The 21,421-nt window shown below is 38.4% G+C and overlaps 1 protein-coding gene across 4 annotated transcripts in view; it reads right to left on the minus strand.

The window, feature by feature from the left end:
* Window positions 1–21,421, minus strand: part of PTP4A2 (protein tyrosine phosphatase 4A2) — a 37,517-nt gene that overhangs the window by 11,976 nt on the left and 4,120 nt on the right. For all 4 annotated transcript variants that reach the window (XM_078145474.1, XM_078145475.1, XM_020983540.2 and 1 more), the window contains exons 2-3: window positions 9,737–10,489; window positions 8,218–8,310 (exon numbers count right to left, since the gene is read on the minus strand). In XM_078145474.1, coding sequence (XP_078001600.1) covers window positions 8,218–8,310; window positions 9,737–9,832 — 189 coding nt within the window. In that variant the 5' untranslated portion in view covers window positions 9,833–10,489. The remainder of the gene's footprint in view (window positions 1–8,217; window positions 8,311–9,736; window positions 10,490–21,421) is intronic.

A 21,421-nucleotide genomic window follows, 5' to 3' on the forward strand; every position in this document is an offset into this window, starting at 1 on the left:
AGTGGGGATATAAAGACAGAACAGCACCTGTCAAGTCATTCAACCAACACAGAATGCAGTACCAAATACTGCACTAAGTGCTAAGGATACAAAGACAAAAGTCAAACAATCCCTGCCCTCAAAAATTTAACATTCTAATGGAGGTGACAACACGTAGACATCTGTATATTTAAGATACAAGAAGATATAAGGTAATATAACCCAAGGCCTCCTGCACAAGGTAGCAATTAAGTTCAGTCTTGAAAGAAAGAGGTGGAGGTGAAAAGGAAAGCATTGCAGGCATTTGTGGGGGGGGGGATAGGGGAGGGGGAGATTTACCCAGAACAAAGGTACAAAGATGGGGTCTGAATCACGCTGAATAACAGCAAACAGGCCAGTCAGTACAAGGTAGACTGAAGAGTGCATGGAATGGAGTGATGGAAGAAGACTGGAAAAGGAGGAAGGCACCAGGCTGTGAAGAGCTTAAAATGCCAGAGTCGTTTCTGTTTGATCCTAGTAAAGCAGGGGAGTGACATGGCTGGATTTGCATTTCAGGACAATCACTCTGGTGGCTATGTGGAAGATGGGTAGAATGGGGAGAAGCTTAAAGCAGGAGACCAATGAAGAGACTACTGCAATAATCTAGGAAAGAGGAGATTAGAGTTTGAATTACGGTGGCGACTGTTGGGAAGGAAGAAAGGGACACACGCAAGGGATGTTGTGGAAATGAAAACTGTGAAAGAACTGGGCTATGTCCCGTGTCTGCTATGAGAAGCAGCCGGTGCTACAGTGGATACAGAGGTGGGCCAGGAGTCAAGAAGAGTTCAAATCAAATCTGGCCTGGCCTCAGAGACTCCTTAGCTGTGTACACAATTTAATAGGAGGTGGGGGTGATATAGTCAAGACTTCCACTTTAGGAAGATCAATTTGACAACTGAGTGGAGGATGGACTGGAATGAGGAGACACTTGAGGCAAGGAGACCAACAGGCAGCTAATTGTGATTTTCCAAGCATGAAGCAATTAGGAATAATGCCCACCTCCCAGGGTTGCTGTGAAACTCAAATGAGATACGTATAAAAACCATGTGTCTGGCACATAACAGGTGCTATATAAATGCTTATGCCCTTCCTCTACCCTGCTATGTGGGGTGTGTAGGAGCAATATCCGAACTCCTCTGCCCCTACACAAATTAGGACAGCTTTGCTTTAAAAGATATTATAACCATCTTCAAGACTTGATTGGCTCACAGGATTAGAGGCTCAGGCTACTGACATCATCTCCTGGTTTCGTGTACAAAAAGATCTCTGAAAGTATGTTCCGATGCTTCAATGGCAAGCTGCACTGGGCAGCTCAGGAAGAGGAACTTCACTCTCAAAGCACATGTTTTTTGAGTATGTACAGTTAAGGAAATCTTTTACTTACTGTTGAATGACCTATGAGAGTCTCATTTCTTTCCAATATCAAACATAAGTTATCAGGGCCTGATTCAGGCCCATGGCAAGGCGTCTAGGATGACAATTCGGGACTTTGTGCCTTCAACAGAAAAACTGAATTTTGAACTGGGGGACTGGAGTTGGGGTAAGTGGTGGGGTGGGAGGATATGATGAATTCCGTTAATGGACATGTGGTATTTGAGATGTCCAGTTTTCGTCTGTGATGCAGGACTAGCACTCAGGAGAGAGACATGGGCTAAACATGGAGATCTGAAGCCATCTCCACAGCTAAGATCAATGAATCCAAAAGAGCCGTTAAGATTATCAAGTAAAAGAATTTAAAAGAAAAAAGAAGAGGGCCCAGGACCCAGCCCTAGAGTACACTCAAAGTCTTACATTTGGCATAGATTTGGAATAAAAAAAGGCAAGGAGTTATGAGAAAAAAGAGGACATCCAAAGGGTTCTAAGAAAATGTGGAAATCAAGAACACTTTCACATCTGCAGGAAAGGCTATAAAGAAGTAGGATTCCAGCCCAGCACTATTAGATATTTATATCCCACAGGTCCCTCTACACCACATGTCTAAAAGAGGACTTCTTATCTTTCTCCAAAACCCACTCTCTTCTTTCAAACTTCCCTAGTTCTGCCAAGGGCACGATCATCCTTCTAGTCACCCACGGTTTGCGACCTAACTTAACTCTATACTCTCTTACCCTCTAAATCCAATCAGCTGATGGGTCTTGACAATTTTCCATATTTCTCACATCCATCTCCTCTCCACTCCCATGGACAGGAGAGGCAGGGAGGTGGTGCAATAGACAGCTGGGCCCGGAGTCAACAAGATCTGAGTTCAAAACCAGCCTCAGACACTCACTAGCTATGTGTCTCTGGGTAATTCACTTAACCTCTATCTGCCTAAATTTTCTCAAATATGAAATGGGGATAATAATAGCACTTGTTATAGGGCTCCAATGAGATAATATTTGTAAAGCACTTATTAGCACAGTGGCTGGCACATAGCAGATGTTTAATAAAGCCTGCCTGACTTCCTTCCTTCATCAGCATGCTAGTTCAGACTCTCACCATTGGTTTCACCTAGCATTTCTATGCAGACAACTCCCAGATGGACTTGTCCAGCCCTAACTTCTCTCCTGATCTCCAGTCTCCCAATGCCCACTGCCTATTAGACATGTCAAAATGGATATCCGTAAGATGTCTTAAATTCAACATGTTTAAAACAAAGTCCTGTCATTTTTCCCTTACCAGATCTCTTATACACCCTCTTTTCTCTTCTGACCTTAGTGCAGGCCCTAGCCCCCTATACCTGAACTGTGAACGCAGTCTGCTGGGGTGTCCTCCTGCCTCAAGCTTCCCCTCACGTTAGTCCATCTTCTACTCAGTTGTCAAATCTCTCAAAAGTGCACTCTAACTAGGTCACCTCCCTTTTCAATAAACTACTGTAGCTCCCTACTTCCAAGATCAAATTAAAAAATCCTATTTGGCTTCTAAAGCCCTTCATAACCTGGGTTCTTCCTACTTTTGCAGTTTTCTGGCACATTAATCTTCCCATCATCCTTTGCAATCCAGTGGCATGGCCTCCATTATACAATACTCCATCTCCCTCCTCATCTCTGCCTCCTAGTCTCCTGGCTTTCTTCAGACTCAAGTCCCATCTTTTGCAAGAGGCCTTTCCCACTCCTCTTTAATACTGGTTGCTTCCCCAATTTTATCTTGTATTTATCTTGTTTGCACATAATCATTCACATGGTGTCCCCCTCATTACACTAGGAGCTCCTAGAGCAGGGATTGATTTTTTGTTTGTTTGTTTTTTGCTTTTCTTTGTATCCCTAGCACTTAGCATAGTGCCTGGGACACTTACTTCCACCTGTACTATGGAAGAGTTCCCTAATCTCCGTATCTTGTCTCTCCTCATTATTCTGATTTACCACCTTTCACAAAGATGCCAAAGTGATAAACCAAAAGCACAAAAAAACTCACGTCACTCCCCTGCTCAAAAAGCTCCAATGGCTCCCCACTACCTCTAAGATCTTCACAATCTGCTTCCAGTCTCCCTTCACAGACTTAGTACATACTACTTACTCCCTTTCACACATATTCTACATAGGCCAAACTGGCCTATTTCCAGTTCTTCTTTCATAACGTTCCATTTTCCATCTTTCTACCTTTGCAGAGGCTGGCCCCAATCCCTGGAATGGCTCCTCTCATCTCTCGGCACCCCTGGTTTCCTTTAAAATGCCATTCAAGTCCTTTCTCAATAAGGCCTTTGCTGAACCTCCTTGCCACAGAAGAAAATCCTCCTTCTACTGCCCTGTGTTTACTTTCAACATGTTTTGCATTTACTTATACTTGTATATGTTATTTTTCCTTATAGAGCAAAGACTTCTTAGGGGCAAGGACAGTTTTGTTTTTTATCTCTGAATCACCAGTAATGCCAGGTTCTGGCATATAAAAGGCACTTAAGAAAATACAGAATTTACTTGTTGGTTAATTGGGACCCATGTAAGCTCTGACATAATAAGAATTCTGAAAGAAGTTCCTTCCAGGCATAGGGGAGGGTGATGCAATTTCAGGTTCAGGGGGAACAGCGAATTGTTCAGTTTAGCTGGAATGTAGAGTGCATGAAGTGGAACATGAAACAAGACTGGTGAGTAAGGTAAGATGACACCAGACTGTATGGGGCCTTAAATGCCTGAGTAGGAAGTTAGTATTTTATCCTAGAAGTAATAAGGAGCCACTGAAAGTTGATTTTTTGTTTTTTGTTTTTTTGGAAGCAATTGGGATTTAAGTAACTTTCCCAGGGTCACACAGCTAGTAAGTATCTGATGCTGAATTTGAACTCGGGTCCTCTTGACTCCAGGGGCTGGTGCTCTATCCACTGTGCCACCTAGCTGGCCCTGAAGGTTTGTTTTGAACAGTGAATAACGTGGTCAGAAGTGTGCCTTAGAAAGACATTCTGGAAGCTGTGTGAAGGATGCACCAGAGGAGAGACTAGAGGCTGAGGGTCCAATTATGAAAGCCTGAAATGTGGTGGTAGCTATCTGAAGGTAGATGTGAGAGATGGAGAACAGAAAAAAAAGGGGGGGGAGGGGGGTTTATTAAGCTGTTAAAGCTACATCACTTTTTTTTTTGGAATGATGGAAAAAAGTATATTTGGGGCTAATTAAGTAAAAAAAATCCTAGTGGTAATTTCAGAATCTTGCTTATCTAACTTATTCTCATAAAAGTTAGAAAGAATATGGTATGGTCAAATACTGAACTTGGAATCAATAAAGACCTGAAATGAAAGTCAGGCCCTGAAATTTACTAGCTGAGTGAACCTGAGTAAATCATTTTTCTTCCATGAGCCTCAGTTTCCTCATCTGTAAAATGAGAATATTGACACTTTTACTTTCTACACAATATATGTTATGGTAATCAAAGGGGTTTATAAAAATTATAGACCTATATAAATGTGAACTACTACCACAATAAATTATAAAGAGATTGTTTTCAATTCTCCAAAATGAAGTCTTGAACGTCAACATACTAATTTTAAATACATAAGCAAACTACTTACCTGTAATTCAATTCAACAAACATTTGTTAAGTAGTTACTATACGCAAGACACAGATAAATAAACACAAAGTACAGATAAAGTTATACAAAATAATTTCATGAAGAGAGAAAGCACTAACCAGGCAGGTAGAGGAGGCAGAATGGAGATCAATAAAGGCCACTTGTAGAAGATAGTAACTGAGCTATGCTTTGAAGAAAGCTAGAAATTCTAAGAGGTGAAGGTGGAAAAGTACATTCCAGGCACATGGGGGTGACGGGGTTCATGCATGCAAAGGTAGAAGAGCAGGAGATGCAATATTCTGTATGGGGACCAGTCAGCAAACTAATGTAACTTAGTAGATCTCCTATAAAGTCTCCTCTGATGTGTAATCATGGGATAGAGGTAACCCTGGAGCTCAGAGCTTTCACAGGCCCCACAATAAGCTGAAAAAGCTTTAAGAGGTCCAAGGGGCAGCTAGGTGGGGCACACTGGATAGAGGACTGGAGTCAAGAGGACCTAAGTTCAAATCTGACCTCAGACACTTGTCACTTACTAGATGTGTCACCCTGGGCAAATCACTTAACCCCAACTGCTTCACCAAAAAAAGAAAAAAAAAAAGAAGCCCAGTAAGATTCTGTGAGTCCATTAGTGGAATGCAGGGTGCCTCTTTCAGTAATGGCAACTCAGAAGGACACTGAAAACTTCTGGCTGAGACAGCTCCCTGAACAGGGGCAGACTGTCCAACTACGTATACCTAAGATGATAAAACCCTAAAATTTGCACCACACTAGAAAGGGATCAAGAAATACAGTAAGAAACCACAATAAGTGACTTTTTCCACCTAAGAACTGTACAAAAAAACCAGCCAGAAGTCCATGGACAAGAGGATAAAGCGGCCTGCCAACAGTTCCAGGGCAGGTAGCCAAACTTAGTTTTCCAGAGCAACCAACTAAGAGCGTAGCCTGCAAGGCTGTATTTAGATACAGCAAAAGTATACAGAGGTCAAAAAGCCCCAAGGCAGAAACCCTGAAAGCCCAAAGGGACAGTCAGAGTAAAGAGGCAACACTCAGAGACAGGGAAAAATAAGCATCCCTTTAAAACCTTAATATCTTCAAAGCAGGGAGAGAAGGTGGAGGGGGGGGGGTTCTAGAGGTAGAGCGAGTCTGTTCTGAGGATTTTAAGAAAAGAAAGAGAAGGAAGGGTAAAAGAAATACACTCGTAGAAAAGGAGGCAGAATTTGCTATTTCTTTGTAATTTGGTAGAATTTACCAGTTATTTTAATTGGGATCCATGGGAAGTAAGTGTATACAAATATTCTTGAGGAGAAAGGGGTGAGGGCATCAGTTGAACCTCATTCTTGTTTGAGCTAGATAAAAGAGGGCTATACGCTCACAAGCACACCTATACCCCCACACAGCATTTGGTATAAAACTACATCAAAACTCAAAAAAGAGTAACAAGTGTAGATATGGAAGGAGGCGTAGGTTGAAAGGAAGGATAATATCAAGGAGAGAAAAGCACCAAGCAAAACAAACTTACTGATCCTGAAGGGCTGATTAAAAGTGAAAAAGAAAAGACGTAGACTCTTAGGTGGGCACCCAACAACTGCAGCACACCTTAACAAACTGCTATATGACTGCAATAAAATAATACTGCACCACAAGAAATGATCCAGAGACGATTTCAGAAAATCCTAGGTAAAGTGACCTGATTCAGTGAAGTGAGCAGAACCAAAAGAACAATTTTTCACAAGGAAAACATCAACATAAAGAAAAATGATTCTGAAAGATTTAAGAACTCTCATCAATACAACGACCAATAATGTCTCCAGAGAGCCTATTACATAACCTCCTGACAAAAGGGTGATGGACTCAAGAAGGTACAGAAAGGGACATACATTTCTGGACGTAACCACAGTACAGCTTTGTTTTATTTGACTATGTTTAGTTGTTACAAGGGTAATTTTTTTCTCTCAGTTTTTAACCAGGGGGTAGGGAGGAAGATGTTTGAAACCAGGGAAATGTTTAAGCAAGAAAAAGAGCAATAGTGATGCCCTCCCCCAAAAAAAGGGGAGCAAACAGCCAGAAGCCCAAACATGGCAGTTTTGAGATTAAAGTGGAATTTATAAGATCTTTTTTAATTTTTTAAAAAACAAGCACTATGAAACAGATTTTAACTTTTACATAACACTCCTTTTTGTGTTCTGCAATATGTATAGAAATGCCCTTTGTCACTTAAGTTCAAAATTTTTAAATAAATTTTTAAAAGATCATATACTAAAGAAAAAAGAGATTATTGGTGCATTTAGTACCCAGATTAACGAAATCCCTGGAATACTGCACTAAATTTAACACATCAGACATATGAAAGCTTATAAAAAGAGATTAACTTTACCCCTGTTACACCAACTTAATTCCTATTGGAGACTAAAAGACCACGTGACAAATTTTCATGAGGAGTGACAACATATTGTCAAAACTCTGTCCTCATTACCTTACCACTTTCCATGTACATACTTGATAAATACTCTAAGTAATCTATAAAGAAAAGGCGATACGCTACTGCTTTCATTAGTAGTTAGATGAGCGAAAGGGAAGTTGATTTTTAGTTTAGTAATAGCCAATGCTATATCATTAGATTTAGTTATCTAAAGAAACCTAATCATGATACAACTGCTCAGAGACCTAACATAGTGTCATCATCTACGCTGACTACTTTCTAAGGTAAAGTTGCCTTCGGATCCTTCTGATTCTCCCCCTTGTCTCCCAAACTATCAAAAAATTAAAAAGGAATAATTCTGCACTTAGAAGAAATACTATTTATTATCAAATATAGTTTATGAATAACTGACGGAAATCACTTCCAGTTAGATTTAAACCAATGGCCTAGAAATGAAAGCTAAATATCATATTTATTAATATTCAAAGAAAAATTCAAATTTTCATTTTCTTGAGATAGAGACTTTTAGCTCACATATATTTGGTAAAAACACCCTACAATTCTAGACTTTTTAGAGAATAAATGAATTGAAAGTTTAGCAATTTAATAACAATCCAGGAGTCAAATGAGACTGCTAAAAATTATTTTTTGGCACTATATTGAATCAGCAATTTAAAAAAAACATCAATTTTTAGCAATCTAATTTGCCTTTGCTGAGTACAAACCTGGCCTATGTAACTATATAATTTAATGCTATATTTATTTATATTTACTTAATGATGGAAAATTATAAATACTACACACTCACTAGAACCTGGATTCCTTCTTTTTCAACTGGAGCTTTATCATACGTAGCATCACAAACGCGGACCAAAGTTGTCACACCATACTTCTTAAGTTCCTTTAAAGAAAAACAAATACAAGTATATTTGCCATCTGAATCTAAGATTAGGACTACAAAAGTTTAAAAGATAACTGGAAGGAATGCTACAGATTATCTAATCAAGCCTGCTCATTTTATAGATGAAGGAACTGCCTCCTAGAAGGAAGAAATTATTTGCCCAAGATCATTCAGATCAGATCAGTTCAATCCCACAACCATTTATTTCTTAGTCCCACTATGCGCAAGGCACAGTGCTAAGGATACAAAGGCGAAAAAGGACACGATCCTGACTTCAGAGTTATTGAAGGAGTAGAGTAGAGGTGAGACTATAAACCACGTTACCCGACGTCTAATCAGAACTCTTTCTTATAGCAGCATTCTTCTGAAACTACTTAAGCTTTAGAAAAACTGTGAGGTGTGGCAGAAGACATTAAGTGTAACCATAGCCTGGTTCCCTGCTCCTTTATATGTTCTGTATTCCAATTTCACCTGGCATCTCTGCTACCATTGCTGTAATAGCTGCAAGAGGTGAGGGTACTTCTAAGATTAGGTTCCTCTGCTATCTCTGAAGCAGACAGCCTAGAACTGGAAACATGAGATAGTACTGGGCCAGATCTAAAAAATCTTAGGTCACTAAAATGCCATGACTCCACTATAGGTCTCTGGTCAACCTGCATACCACAGCAAATAAAATAGCTTAAAGAGCTACAAATATAAATAAATGAGAACACTGATAGCCTGTAAGGAATGTAAATCATTTACATAAATCAGTGTAATTATAATGGTTAATGGACTCAATTTTTAGAGTATATATCCAAGAGATTTGAAACCACTCTATGGAATCAGCAATTTAAAAAAAAAACCCTTCAAAATACAGGTAAAATCCCATTATAGTAAACTCTATAAGACTCAATCATGTGGCAGTTGTATTTATAATAATAAAAAAAAATCCTACACTGAAAAAAATCATATTCCTAGTATTCAAGACACGCAGATTAAGGAGAACAGAAACTTAGCAACAAATCAGCCAATCAAAATAATGCTCCAATTTCAGGAGGAACAGGAAAAGATTCTGCAAACACTACTACCCAGTGCTGTACCTCTATCCCAACACTACCCCTGAGCTCTGGAGTCATTTGGGTTTTAAGGGAGCTTCAGGCCAGGGGACCTGCTTGCTACTTGCAGACATGGAAGAGTATCAGTGATTGTTCTGAGAGTAAGACCTAGAAAAGGCCATACTGGGTTAGACTGGAATCCTTCTGGGAGCCCTTTTCCAGCTCTAGAAGCCAAGATGATGTTGTAAACAGGTCCAACAAGGCTTACGGCTATCCTCATGGATGGAAAAAGCTTTGTGGTACAAGGACCTCTTTATAAAGGCATTCACTATGATGGGTTTTAAAACCTGCAAAATGAATCCCCAAAGTGGACTGCACCATCCTCTTACCTCCGTGAACTTGTTGAGTGTTGCATTGGTAGGATTGTGGGTAATCAGAAAACGCATGTTCTCATAAGAGATCTCCACAGGGGCTGGACGGTTCATTATGGCAGACAAAAAGTGTGTATTCGTGGGAGAGAAAGAGAGAAACGGGGAGGCGGGGGGGGGAGAGTAGGTATGTGTGGGTGTGTGTTTAAGGAAGAGAGATGGGAAAATGGGGGGAAAAATCAATAACCCTTGAAACGTTTCACAGCAGAAAACATTAAAAAGACCACGAAAATGCCTATTATTGATCAGTGTCTTCTCTGGTCAGCTTGTTCCTTCCTTAAGGAGTTTCTTCAGGATAAGCAGATCTACTTAGAATCCACTGGAATTCAGATTCAACTTGGGCCTCAATGACTGCAGATGGTTACCTTCAACCTCCAAAATTCCAACTGCCTGCAACTTCAGCGGCCTTTCCTACATTTAGGCACTGGTGAGGCAAGGTGAAAGTATAGACCCGCTCTGCACTTGTGTTTTCTTGATACTTAATTTTGCTGGAGTCGTTAAAGGGAATATGCTTCCAATATGAAAAAAATATAGATATATGCCAAATATTTCTGAGGCCAATCTTGGTGTCCGGAGTCTTCAAGGCAATGTTAATTATGGCACATAGAAGCCTCAAGCTCACTTGTCAGCAAAAGCACTGTGCTGAGCCTGGCAGAAGTCTGCCTGCACGCTCAGAATCGCCATAAATGTGCGGCGTGAATTCCAACAGAGAACCTACAGGAAAGGGAAAAGGCCAGTGTGTGAGTAACTAGTTAGTTGACAACATTACAGCATTAGATCACACAATGCTGTGACTAAAAAAATCAATTTAACTCAATTCAATAAGCATTGGGAATACAAAAAGCCCAAGTCTCCACCCACCTGCGGCTTACATTCTAACAGTGGAAAACAACATAAACACAATGAAGGCACTCTTTACTATTCTAAGTTACCATGATAAATATGGAATTATAGAATAGTACTGGATATACACAACTGGATGTGCAGAAAACAAATTCTAAAACATATGTAGGTGTACCTTGCTTTATGAAGTTATTCATTAAAATGTGTTGAGGAAACTATCAAATTTTTACATGTGCAACTCACTACTTAAAATAATTTTGCCCTTGGATGGATTCCTTCCATAATACAATCACCACTGCCCCACTCCCCACCCCCTTTTATTCATGAGCCTTGTAAGTCCGCCAAGTGTTCATATATTTCCTATTTGCTTAAAGTACAAAAACTAGAAGACTGGGGAGAGGGATTTATATATTTATCCTTGAGATTGTAAACCTCTTTTACCACCCAGAAAATAAGCTCTCAACTAGAGTGATCACACCTCTTTTTTTTCCCATTCCAACTTTTACCTACTTCTGTTCCTACTTCACTGAGGCAAGAGCATAAAATAATAGCTGAAAGAATGCAGTTTTACACCTCTATCACTAGCCTCCTCCCAAACAAATTTTCACAAAAAAATAGAAGGAAAAAAAGCCAAAGTTTTCCAATATTTTAAGGCAGAATAACTGTACCAGGGCTCTGACATATGCACACCTAGTTGGTTAAGACTATTCAATTTGAGTACTCCTAGGCATGTTTAGTTTCCCCAACCAGAGTATAAACTTCTCTACTGGGATGATGATTTTCTTCCTATCTCCCTCACCACACTACCAGGGTAGATCTACAAGTCTTCTATCAGTTTTCAAGAATAGCTGGGGTCAATAAAAACTTGCCTCTCTTCAGCCCCCCTGGTAATGAGCCCCAGAGTTAACCAGGTTGGCCCTCCCCTGGCAGATTTGCTGTGACACACAGTCCTTCACAAAGTCCCTTCCAAGGCAAGAGTACCCAGCTGTGGCAAATGCAGTACACCCAGAACTGAAGAAAAGAGCCCAGGGCCACATCTACTGTGATGAGGTCCCAGAGAAAACCTTCAGGGAACTTCCCACTCCTTGAGGATCCTTAGTTTTGATAAAACTAAGGTCAGGTACTCCTCTACTGACACAAAATCCAAACTATGGATGGCTAGATTGATAACTAGGAACGATGACTATGCCCCCAAAATTCATCACCCTGAAGCCAACCTCTGATGATAGCTTTTCTCATTTCCCTCAATGGGGGAGGGGGGGCTGATCCAGATGTGGCTTCAGCTTTCAATGTGGAAACTCCATTTGTACCCACTAATCTTAAGAAAGTTGCCTGGGACACCAAAAAGTTAAGTGACTTGGACCGCATAGCTATGTGTCAGAAGCAGGACTTCAACCTATGTCTTTCTGATTCCAAAGCCAGCCCTTTCATTCACTGATGCCTCTCTCAAAACATTTACAATTTTATTTGTTAAAAAAAAAAAGGAATAACAAATTTATTTGTTAATTTATTCTAATATTCAAATTCTCTAAAAGGTAGGGAAGGAAGAAAGAAGCAAGGGGTTTTGCCCAATTAATAAATAAGAATAAGGTTCATAAGAATAGTCACAAAGTAACTCAACATCATGTCAAAGAAACACTCATCTCCAAACACTTCAGCTAATTCTTTACTTGATCTTCTTTATGATTTGTTTTAACTGCATGGACTCTATTATAGACAAAAGTACAAAAATAAAACATTCTTTAAATTTAGAAGACACAATATCTCAAATGGCATTCTTAATGTCTTCATACCACTATCCTATCCAATTAAACACATTTAACACAGCAAAAGCAAAAAATTCCTAAACTTAAGGAGAGTGCAAACATACATTCCACCACTCATACTTTTCTCAGGTTGTAATTTTAACACAAACCAAAAACATCAATCTCAAATTATCCAACGAGATTTGTCTTTCAAATACTGGCCATAGAATTACAGGACCCTAGATTTGGGAAGAACCTCAGAGATCAATTAGTCCAATCCTTCCTCAAGTGAAGAAACTGAGAGGGAGAGACTTGGCCAAGGTCATAAAGGTACTTGGAAGAACAGGGGGTCAGTCTCCTAGAATCCAGTCTCCTGGCAGTGAGTCCAGAACTGTGAGTTAACAAAGTGCTTCAATTATCATAGCGGAAGGCGGGGTGAAGGGGGGACCAGCCTCCTCCCAGAGGAGAGGAATTCATCATAATCCTTTATTCCAGTGTAAGTTTTCTTCACATATTTGCTTGAATTGTTCATCAGTTACTCTGTGAATATATAATCATTCTTTTTATAAGAAAAATACTCAAAGTAGTACATAGCAAAACATCAGAACATTCTAACCTGCTTTGAAGCCCTTTGGAATCACAGATATCATCAAGGTTAATGTGTCTGTCAGTTGAGAAAAAAAGCAATGAAAAGACTGCATTGTACTGATGGCCAGGCTTTAAAAGTAAAGACTGCAGAATTAAGTTTTCTACCTGGATACTAGCATTTGTCTGCTTGGAGAACAGCGAACTTTCTCCCATATTTCTTCTCCAACTCGTTTCTGGAAGGACCATTTCCAGGAATGACAATAATTTACTGTGACTTTTTTTCCCCTTAATGTAGAGATCCCCAACACAAGAAGTCATGCTAATAGAAAATGTTTTATAAGTGTTCATAGACCCATGGTAATAAAATTAAGCTTCTCTTCTCTACCCCAAAGAAATGTTTGGCTACATCAATGGTGAACCTTTTGCAACCTGTCAGTTCATTTAAACGAAGGCAAGTACCTTTGGAACTCATAATAATTCAAAGCATAAAGACCTCTAAAGAGAATGAATAATCTACTACAGCTGGGAAAAACTCAAAAGTTGGAGAATCCCATGGTTCAGCAAATGGTTAGCACCTATAAACTCTCCAGGAAGACTTCTGAAAGAAAGTTGTATTTCTGGCATTAATCCTGCTTTGTCTATTTAAGGAGAGGGTAAAACAAAAAAAAAATCTGTTCAGCGACTAAGAGCCTGGGTTCCTTTAAAGCATCTGCCAACCATCCTTTGAGTAATTATTTACTATAATTTGAGATGATGTGGGTCAGATGGACTTAACCAGGGGTTAAATCCATGAGGTGAGGTGGTGGGCAGTCAACAGTATAGTACCATACAGAATGTTCAATTAATCCTTTAAAGAAGGCCTGTTGGAAGCTACTTAGTGTCAGACTGGTGACAAAACTTTGTATACTTTTGGAATGTAATGGCAAAGATAATGGGCCATAAACTATCCTATCAACTTTTAAAGATATAAATAAGTATTTGATAAGTATATAATAATGCGGGAAAGGGATCCTTAAGAATAGAGAGGAAAGAGAACCTACACCTTGGCTAAAGTCCTAGCTAAGTTATTATATAATAAAGTCACTTAACCTGCCCATCTGTAAAATGTGGGGGTTGTTCTACTTGATCTCTAAGGGGTACCTTACAGTTCTAACAATGTATGTATAGGGACCACCTCTATAAAATCATTTGGTACCGCATCTGTTCTAGGAGGCAATGTTGCTAGGAAACTGGATCTGGAGTCAGAAAACTTGGGCTTGAGTCCCAACTCTATTACTTTAACTAGATGTGTGACCTGGGGCAAATCTCTCAATTTCCTTAATTTGTAGTTTGGTATTAATACTATTTTCAAGCATTGTTGGGAGAGGAGTTATTACTTGACCATGCAGTAGAGAAGACTCTACTATACCTCCTGGCATCTAGCAGGCTAAAATCAAATAAAACTACAAAAAAAATACTGAGTAACCTTTTAAAGACAGTCCTGAATCTCACTATGCAAACATTCAAAAGTGAACTGTCCTATCTTTCATCAAATTCTGCATTGAGATATTAACTCTTTATTTCTAAAATTCAAATGGATGAAACAATGACCATCGAAACCTCAATTTCATGGACGAACCTATTTTTCACTAAATACAAGCTCTATATATCTTATAATGCAAAGAACAAATCCTAGTTTTTAGATAACAAAAGGTTATGAATGTGTGAAAAGCAAGCTGATATACAATTAAAGCTTTACTTTGCTTATTAAGACACTTAACAGGAAATTGTGCAAATTTGAGTCAGCTCAGCTCATACATTCATGCAACATTATAACAGAACACTATAAAATACCACTTAGAACAAAAGTTGCTAACAACATGCTTTCTCTAGAGGTAAGAAGATTGTAATAGCAACCCCAGCTTTTTACCTTAACTACCATAATAGTAGTCTTTACCTCCTTCATTTATTTCCACCTTTCTACTTCCTCATATGAAGGAAGAAGAAACAAAGTTCTACCAAGGAAATCTATAGTCAAAAGTTGGTTCCCAAAGAGAAGATGAGAAAATTCATAACTTTCCTTCAATGGAAGGGTGGAGGGGGCAAAGGGTGTGGAACACTGCATAGACTCAGCTAAGATGTTAATCAGTTTTGCTGAATTGCATTTTTGTTTCTGCTTTACTTTTTTCCTTTTTTTTTTTTTTGGTTAGGCAATGGGGTTAAGTGACTTGCCCAGGGTCACAGAGCTAGAAAGTGTTATGTGTCTGAGGCCACATTTGAACTCAGGTCCTCCTGACTCCAGGACTGGTACTCTATCCACTGTACCACCTAGCTGCCCCATCTGCTTTACTTTTTAATATACAGTATGGTTTAATGAGTAAAGCCAAGGGAGGAATGTATTCAGAAACTAAAGTGATATAAACAAATTGTAGTAATATACTTTTTTTAAAAAATCATTACTACTGGCAATTTACCCTAATGAGAACAAAGAAAATGTCCCCCCATGTGCCAAAATATTTATGGATGCTTTTTCTGTGGTAGAAAAAAAACAGAAATAAAATATTGATTGAGGAACAAAGCATGACTTATGAATGGAATGAAACATTATTGCCCCATGAAATATCAAACGTGAAGAATTCAGGGAAACTTGAGAAAATCATAGATGAACTGATACAAAGTAACATAAGCAGTACCAAAAAAATCATACACAATGACTAACCACAGCAATGAAAAGAAAAAAACATTGAAAAACATCAGAACACAGAGCAATACAATGACTAATCTTGACTCCAGAGGCCTGGTGAGAAAGACTTTCCCTTTGGTAGAAAGATGGTGGAATACAAATGCATAATGAAGCATATTTTATCAGAAATGGTTAGTATGTCAGTTTGTTTTGCCTAATCGTATTTTATTATATGAAAAGGTGGAGGATTTAGTTACTGGGAAAAGGCAGCAATACAAAAAAAAATCAATGAAAACATTTCAACAAACAAAAATCCAATGGCCACTTCTATTTTTTTTAAAGAAAATAATGACCTTGGATCATGGGGAAATATTTTAATAGTTCAGAAACAGCATAAGATACAATCTCACACTCAAAAGAGAGTAAAGCAATTAACCAACAGCCACATCAGATTCTGAGAAGAGTGTCAGTTATTTATCCAAAGTCCCCTGACCCAGTGAGCATGGATCAAAAGGGAGTGGTTACCACATTTGTATGTTCTTTAGTGATTAGCAATTCTTGTAGGTTTTAGAATGAAACAAATAAGTGAACTATAAGATTAAAACTTAGCTACTACCCACATATTCAAATCCCACTTTCAAAATGTTCCTTCAGATTCTGTTACTTTGACTTTTTAGCATCTAGCAATTTCCCAAGATGAGCCTTTTCGTCTTAAATGTATTCTAACCTTCTTTCCTCACTATTTTCATTCTTTAAGGATTTTGATCTTGTCAAGGTGAATAGTACCTTCACTAATGCAGTCCATAACCCATTTGTAACTTAAATTATCTATGAGTGCTGCCATAGCCAAAAGTTTTATCACCCTGGGGCCAACATCTCCAAACTTGGGTAGGCTGGTCTATGGACAACGCATTAATCTATCACCAGACCTATACTTTTGCTCATACAAATTAAATTAAAATAGGGATAACACAATCATGACTGAGAAGCAAAGAACTTTTTTTAAGGTCACATCAAATCATATAACAATAGGCATTAGTGTTGTTTTCGGGGAATGTTTTTTAATTAAGTAAAATAGGTCTAGTAACCTGATTCTATTTGTTCATATTTCCATTTCCAGTCTGAAGTATCATGTGACTATCCTCTGAATGAGTTTTAACTTTAAGACTATCATCTTCCTGTGTTTTAAGACTTTCTAGACTTCCTGTTATAGATTTTTTTAAATAACATAGATAGTAAGCTTCATTCTAAATGATTTAGTAAATAATTTGCTGTATACAAAGTCTATACCCAATTGCAGTCAAATCCTGAAGCTTGTTTAACCTCAAAAACATCAGTGAATTTGCTAGAAAGCAACTGAAGTTTCAACATTTTTATTTTGTTTCCAACTCCATTCACAGGGCTACTCATAGCCAACTACAGAATCCATTATTTCTTTCATGCTGGAATGCACTTGGAATTTTGAACTGCGATCCTAACTACAAGCAAACAATCAGGAGACACCTGGACTCTCACTCACACCATTCTCAAGTGTCATCTTGGCTGTAATCAAGGAAGTTAGAATGACTATAACAGCTGCAAGTTTCCTGAGGTTGCAAAAGAGATACTTCAGAAAAGGTTATTTGAATCACTTTTCAAGAAGAAGCTACAACACAGCAACAGTGCTCCAGGATGCAAAAGATGACATTGTCCCAGGACTGTTGAACTGAACTGTAGATGGTAACAACTTACCAATAGTAGCAGGCAAAACAAAAACTTTTCATCTTCGGTTAGTATTATTAAAAGAATACCATGTTTCAGTGATTAGATAGTTTTGTGAGCCAGTGTAATGCTTCACATTCTCCACTCTGTCAAACATATTCATCATGTTTAAACTCACATTCTGAAGTTTTGTGATGTGTATTAGTTGAAGGAGAGGAAGAGGTAAAGGGATATGCATTTATATAGCACCTACTATGTGTCAGGTACTATGCTAAGCATTTTATAAATATTTATTAATGAAATTATACACCCTTTAAATATTAACTATAAAAACAATTTACATAACTTCATTTATACAGTGGCTTACAAAGCACTTTCCACACAACTCTGGGAAGAAGGTAGTACACTGTAGCAGGAGTGTTGTTCTTAAAGTAAAGAGAGATCTGAGTTCAAATGCCAACTGAGACATTTAGTAACTCTATGACTACTGGTAAAGTATCATAAAGCTCAGAGAGATAGATCACACAGCTAATAAAACTCTGGGCTGGAATTGGAAACCAGGTCTCCTGACTCCAAGAACAGAACTAAGTGAGTTCAGATTTGATTTCCTTTTTCTTCCTCATTAGAGGTCTGAGCCCTATTCCTTCAAAGATGGAGAAGCAGGGGGCAGCTACGTGCAAAGTGGACAGAGCACCGGCCCTGAAGTCAGGAGGACCTGAGTTCAAATCCGGCCTCAGACAAAACAATTGACACTTATTAGTTGTGTGACCCTGAGCAAGTCACAACCTCATAGAGAAGCAAGAGGGCAATTCTGTAAGCAGACTCATTTTAAAATGCAGGACTTCTTAAGTGATCCATTAAAAAAAGATTTGCTGGGTACACACCACCACTGGTACTGTGTAGGATGCAAAACAAAACTATATCTCAGCTAGTTTGTCGAAATGAACCTAAGGAATTTACAATCTAGTTGAGGAAAGGTACATGGTAACATCTTACCAATAGTAGCTAAGAAGTATTTTGTGGACACAAAGTAAGGAAAAGATTGGTGGAGGTAAGAAAAGTTTCTTGGGAAAAAAAAGCATAAAAGACAGTGACGGTCATGGACTGCTGTGGAGAGGGCAGGACATGACAAGAAGGTGGGGAAGGTGTGCTCAAAGGTTGAGCAAAATGCAGAGATCTCAGCTGACCCTTAGATGCACTTCTGTCAGGAGTGTACAAAAGAAATGAGCTCAGATGGTCTCCCAACCTAGCACTGGGCCTAATATAGTACTTTGCACATCATAGGGATTTAAATGTTTGTAAAATTGAAATTCAACGAGTCTGGGAAGGTCAGAAGATGGATGGCTTTGAAAACAAGCCTCGAATCAAAAGGAAGTAACATACCCACTGAAGGCTCTTAGGATTTTATGAGAAAACTGGGATCCAATCAAGTAGCAGTTCACTGACTCTAAGATCAAATATGCAAGGGATGTAGGCATTCTTAATGCTGCCCCTTCCAAAACTACCAACTGGGTTCACAATTACACTCTCACCAGAGTAAACTCTACTTAATTAGGGAGCTATTTTTCCTAATAAGATCAATCTATCCAAATCCAATGGAGATATAGCAATATACCCCACTGAAGATAGCCATCCATTTGAACCATAACTCTGAGTGCTATTAACAAATTTATAATGTTTCCTTCAGAGAGATCTCCACATTCTTTGAACAGTTTCAAAAATCGATAAAGGGAAGCTTATTTACTTGTAACTACACGTGGAGAGTGAAGAATGTCAAGAATAATGTCACTCCAGTCTATTGTTTCTCCATCAGCTCTCTCTCAATTTGCTAACAAATCTTACTGATGACTCATTTCCTCTGCACTAACAAAATCACCCCATTCCTTAATGATAGGCTTTTTACCGGTAATAGAAAGTAGAAAACAGATGTCAACCTACTTTGGCATACTAAAAGTAGATAGCAAATACTCTTTGAATACCAAAGTACCAACCAACCGAGAAGCATTTATCAAACATCTGCCATGTTCAGGCACTGCTTTTACAGGCAAAAATGAAACAGTCACTGCCCTCAAGAACCTTCCATTCTATCCAGAGAAGCAACACGTACACATCTAAGTAAATGTAAAATATATACAAAGTAAACACAAAGTAATTTCTAAAGTGGCTACTAATAGGGAGGGGACAAAGGAAAGGTCTCATGTAGGTAGGACTTGAGCCACACAATGGGCATGGAGGAAAACATTTATCCATAACTTCAAATAAAACAGTATTAATTTAAAGTGATGTCCAACACCTGATGAAAAATAAGGTTAACACTAAAAGAGTTCAGGGAGACTTTTGCAAATCTGAATTCTTGTCAAATACATTAGTTTAAAAGCCAAAGTTTTGGCCACAGCAGAAATAAAAATAAAAGTACTGTATCTGATCTTCTAAAGCAAATATATCACATGTGCATTTTGTGCCAAAAGAATTAACATTTTCTGAGAAAGATGAAATCTCAACCCAAAGACACTATGAAAAGAATTAAAATACTGCTTCTCTAAAGGCAAGCCCTTTCAATGGTCAAAATATTTTTTTTTCAAAACGGGCTCAGCTAACAAAAGGGTCACTGAAAGAGTAATTTTATAACTCCCTAAAGTTTGAAAAGTCAACATTGCACAAGATAAATTTATATTAAAAAGATGAAATTAAATAGGGTTTGTGGGTTGTTTAAACTACAGTAGACTCCATGTTACTGGTTAATAAATTCAATTCAGGAAAACCAAAACCATATGTATATCACATATGTAAAAACTGCTGATTACGATTGGTTATGTCCTCACAGGTATTTTGCTACTGAATCTTACAGAAACCTTGAGTAATGGTGATGTAAGAATCTTCCTTGAAAAATGCTAGAGAGGGGCCACCTCCTCACCCTAATTCTGGTTAATTCAACAACGGATAATTACAGAAAGTGGACAGAGCCAGTACAGCTCTAGAGCCACTTCTGGAGGGGCTGCCTGGACAACAGTGGAATCTAGTTTGGCCAAGACCAAACCACTCCTCAAGAAAATGGCATTCACACACAATACCCACTTCAGTTCCAAATCGGGCAACTCTGCAAAGCTTTCAGAAAACCAACCAGGAAGTTAAAAAAGCTGGAAAATGTGATTCTGCTAACTCAACAAAGAATAATTGCAGAAAGTTATCAGACACCTTTATATATACAATAGTTGTGAAGTTTAGTGGGGTCAGAAGCTCTCCTAAGTTTCTCCAAAGATTAAGAGAATTAAATCATCATTTCATAATCCAATGAAACATGGCTCAAAACCAAGATAACTAAATGAACTGTTTCACCATGGTTTATAAAATCAAGAGATTATGCATCAATTTCTAGAGAACATACTATCAAGTTGAGTATCTCAGACAGAAATCACAAAACAAATATGCCAGGAAAAGACTTTACATACTTTTAAAGGAATAATTAAAAAGTTTAAAACAAAAATCTATATTTCAAGGAGAAAAGGACAATTTGGGCACTTAATTATCTCCTACATAGCTCTTTGCAAAAAATTATGGAGGTGAGAGTGACTGAAAATAGATTACTAGATTACTATAAACTGGGGCATAGGCAATTATGTGGCAGAGTAGCTAGAGTGCTGAGCCAGGAGTTAGGAAGACCTGAGTTCAAATTCAACCTTAAACACTTATTGGCATTGTGACCCTGGGCAAGTCATTTAACTCTGTTTGCTGAAGTTCCCTCATTTGTAAGATGAGCTGGAGAAGCAAATGGCAAACCATTCCAGTATCTTTGCCAAAAAAACCCTAAATGGGATCATGAATAGCAGAACACAACTGAACAACATAAACTAGGACACTACAGAAGGAAAAAATTGTCCACTGTTGCCTGTTTGTTTTTTTAACTTCATTTTTCTTGAGGGTTTTTTTTTTCACTGTTGGCTGTTTTTACTAGGCAAACAAGGTGACGTGATCAACTTTTGAAAGTTACAATCCTAAACCCTACAGTAGCAGCTATAACAACAAACAACTCACTTTTATATAGTGCCTTAAGATTTACAAAGTACAACTCTGCTATTCAACAAGTCTTCTAAACAGCAGTGTTGTGTA

The sequence above is a fragment of the Phascolarctos cinereus genome, unplaced genomic scaffold (genome assembly GCF_003287225.1).
Source record: "Phascolarctos cinereus isolate Bilbo 61053 unplaced genomic scaffold, phaCin_HiC Scaffold_726;HRSCAF=1367, whole genome shotgun sequence".
Lineage (NCBI taxonomy): Eukaryota > Metazoa > Chordata > Mammalia > Diprotodontia > Phascolarctidae > Phascolarctos > Phascolarctos cinereus.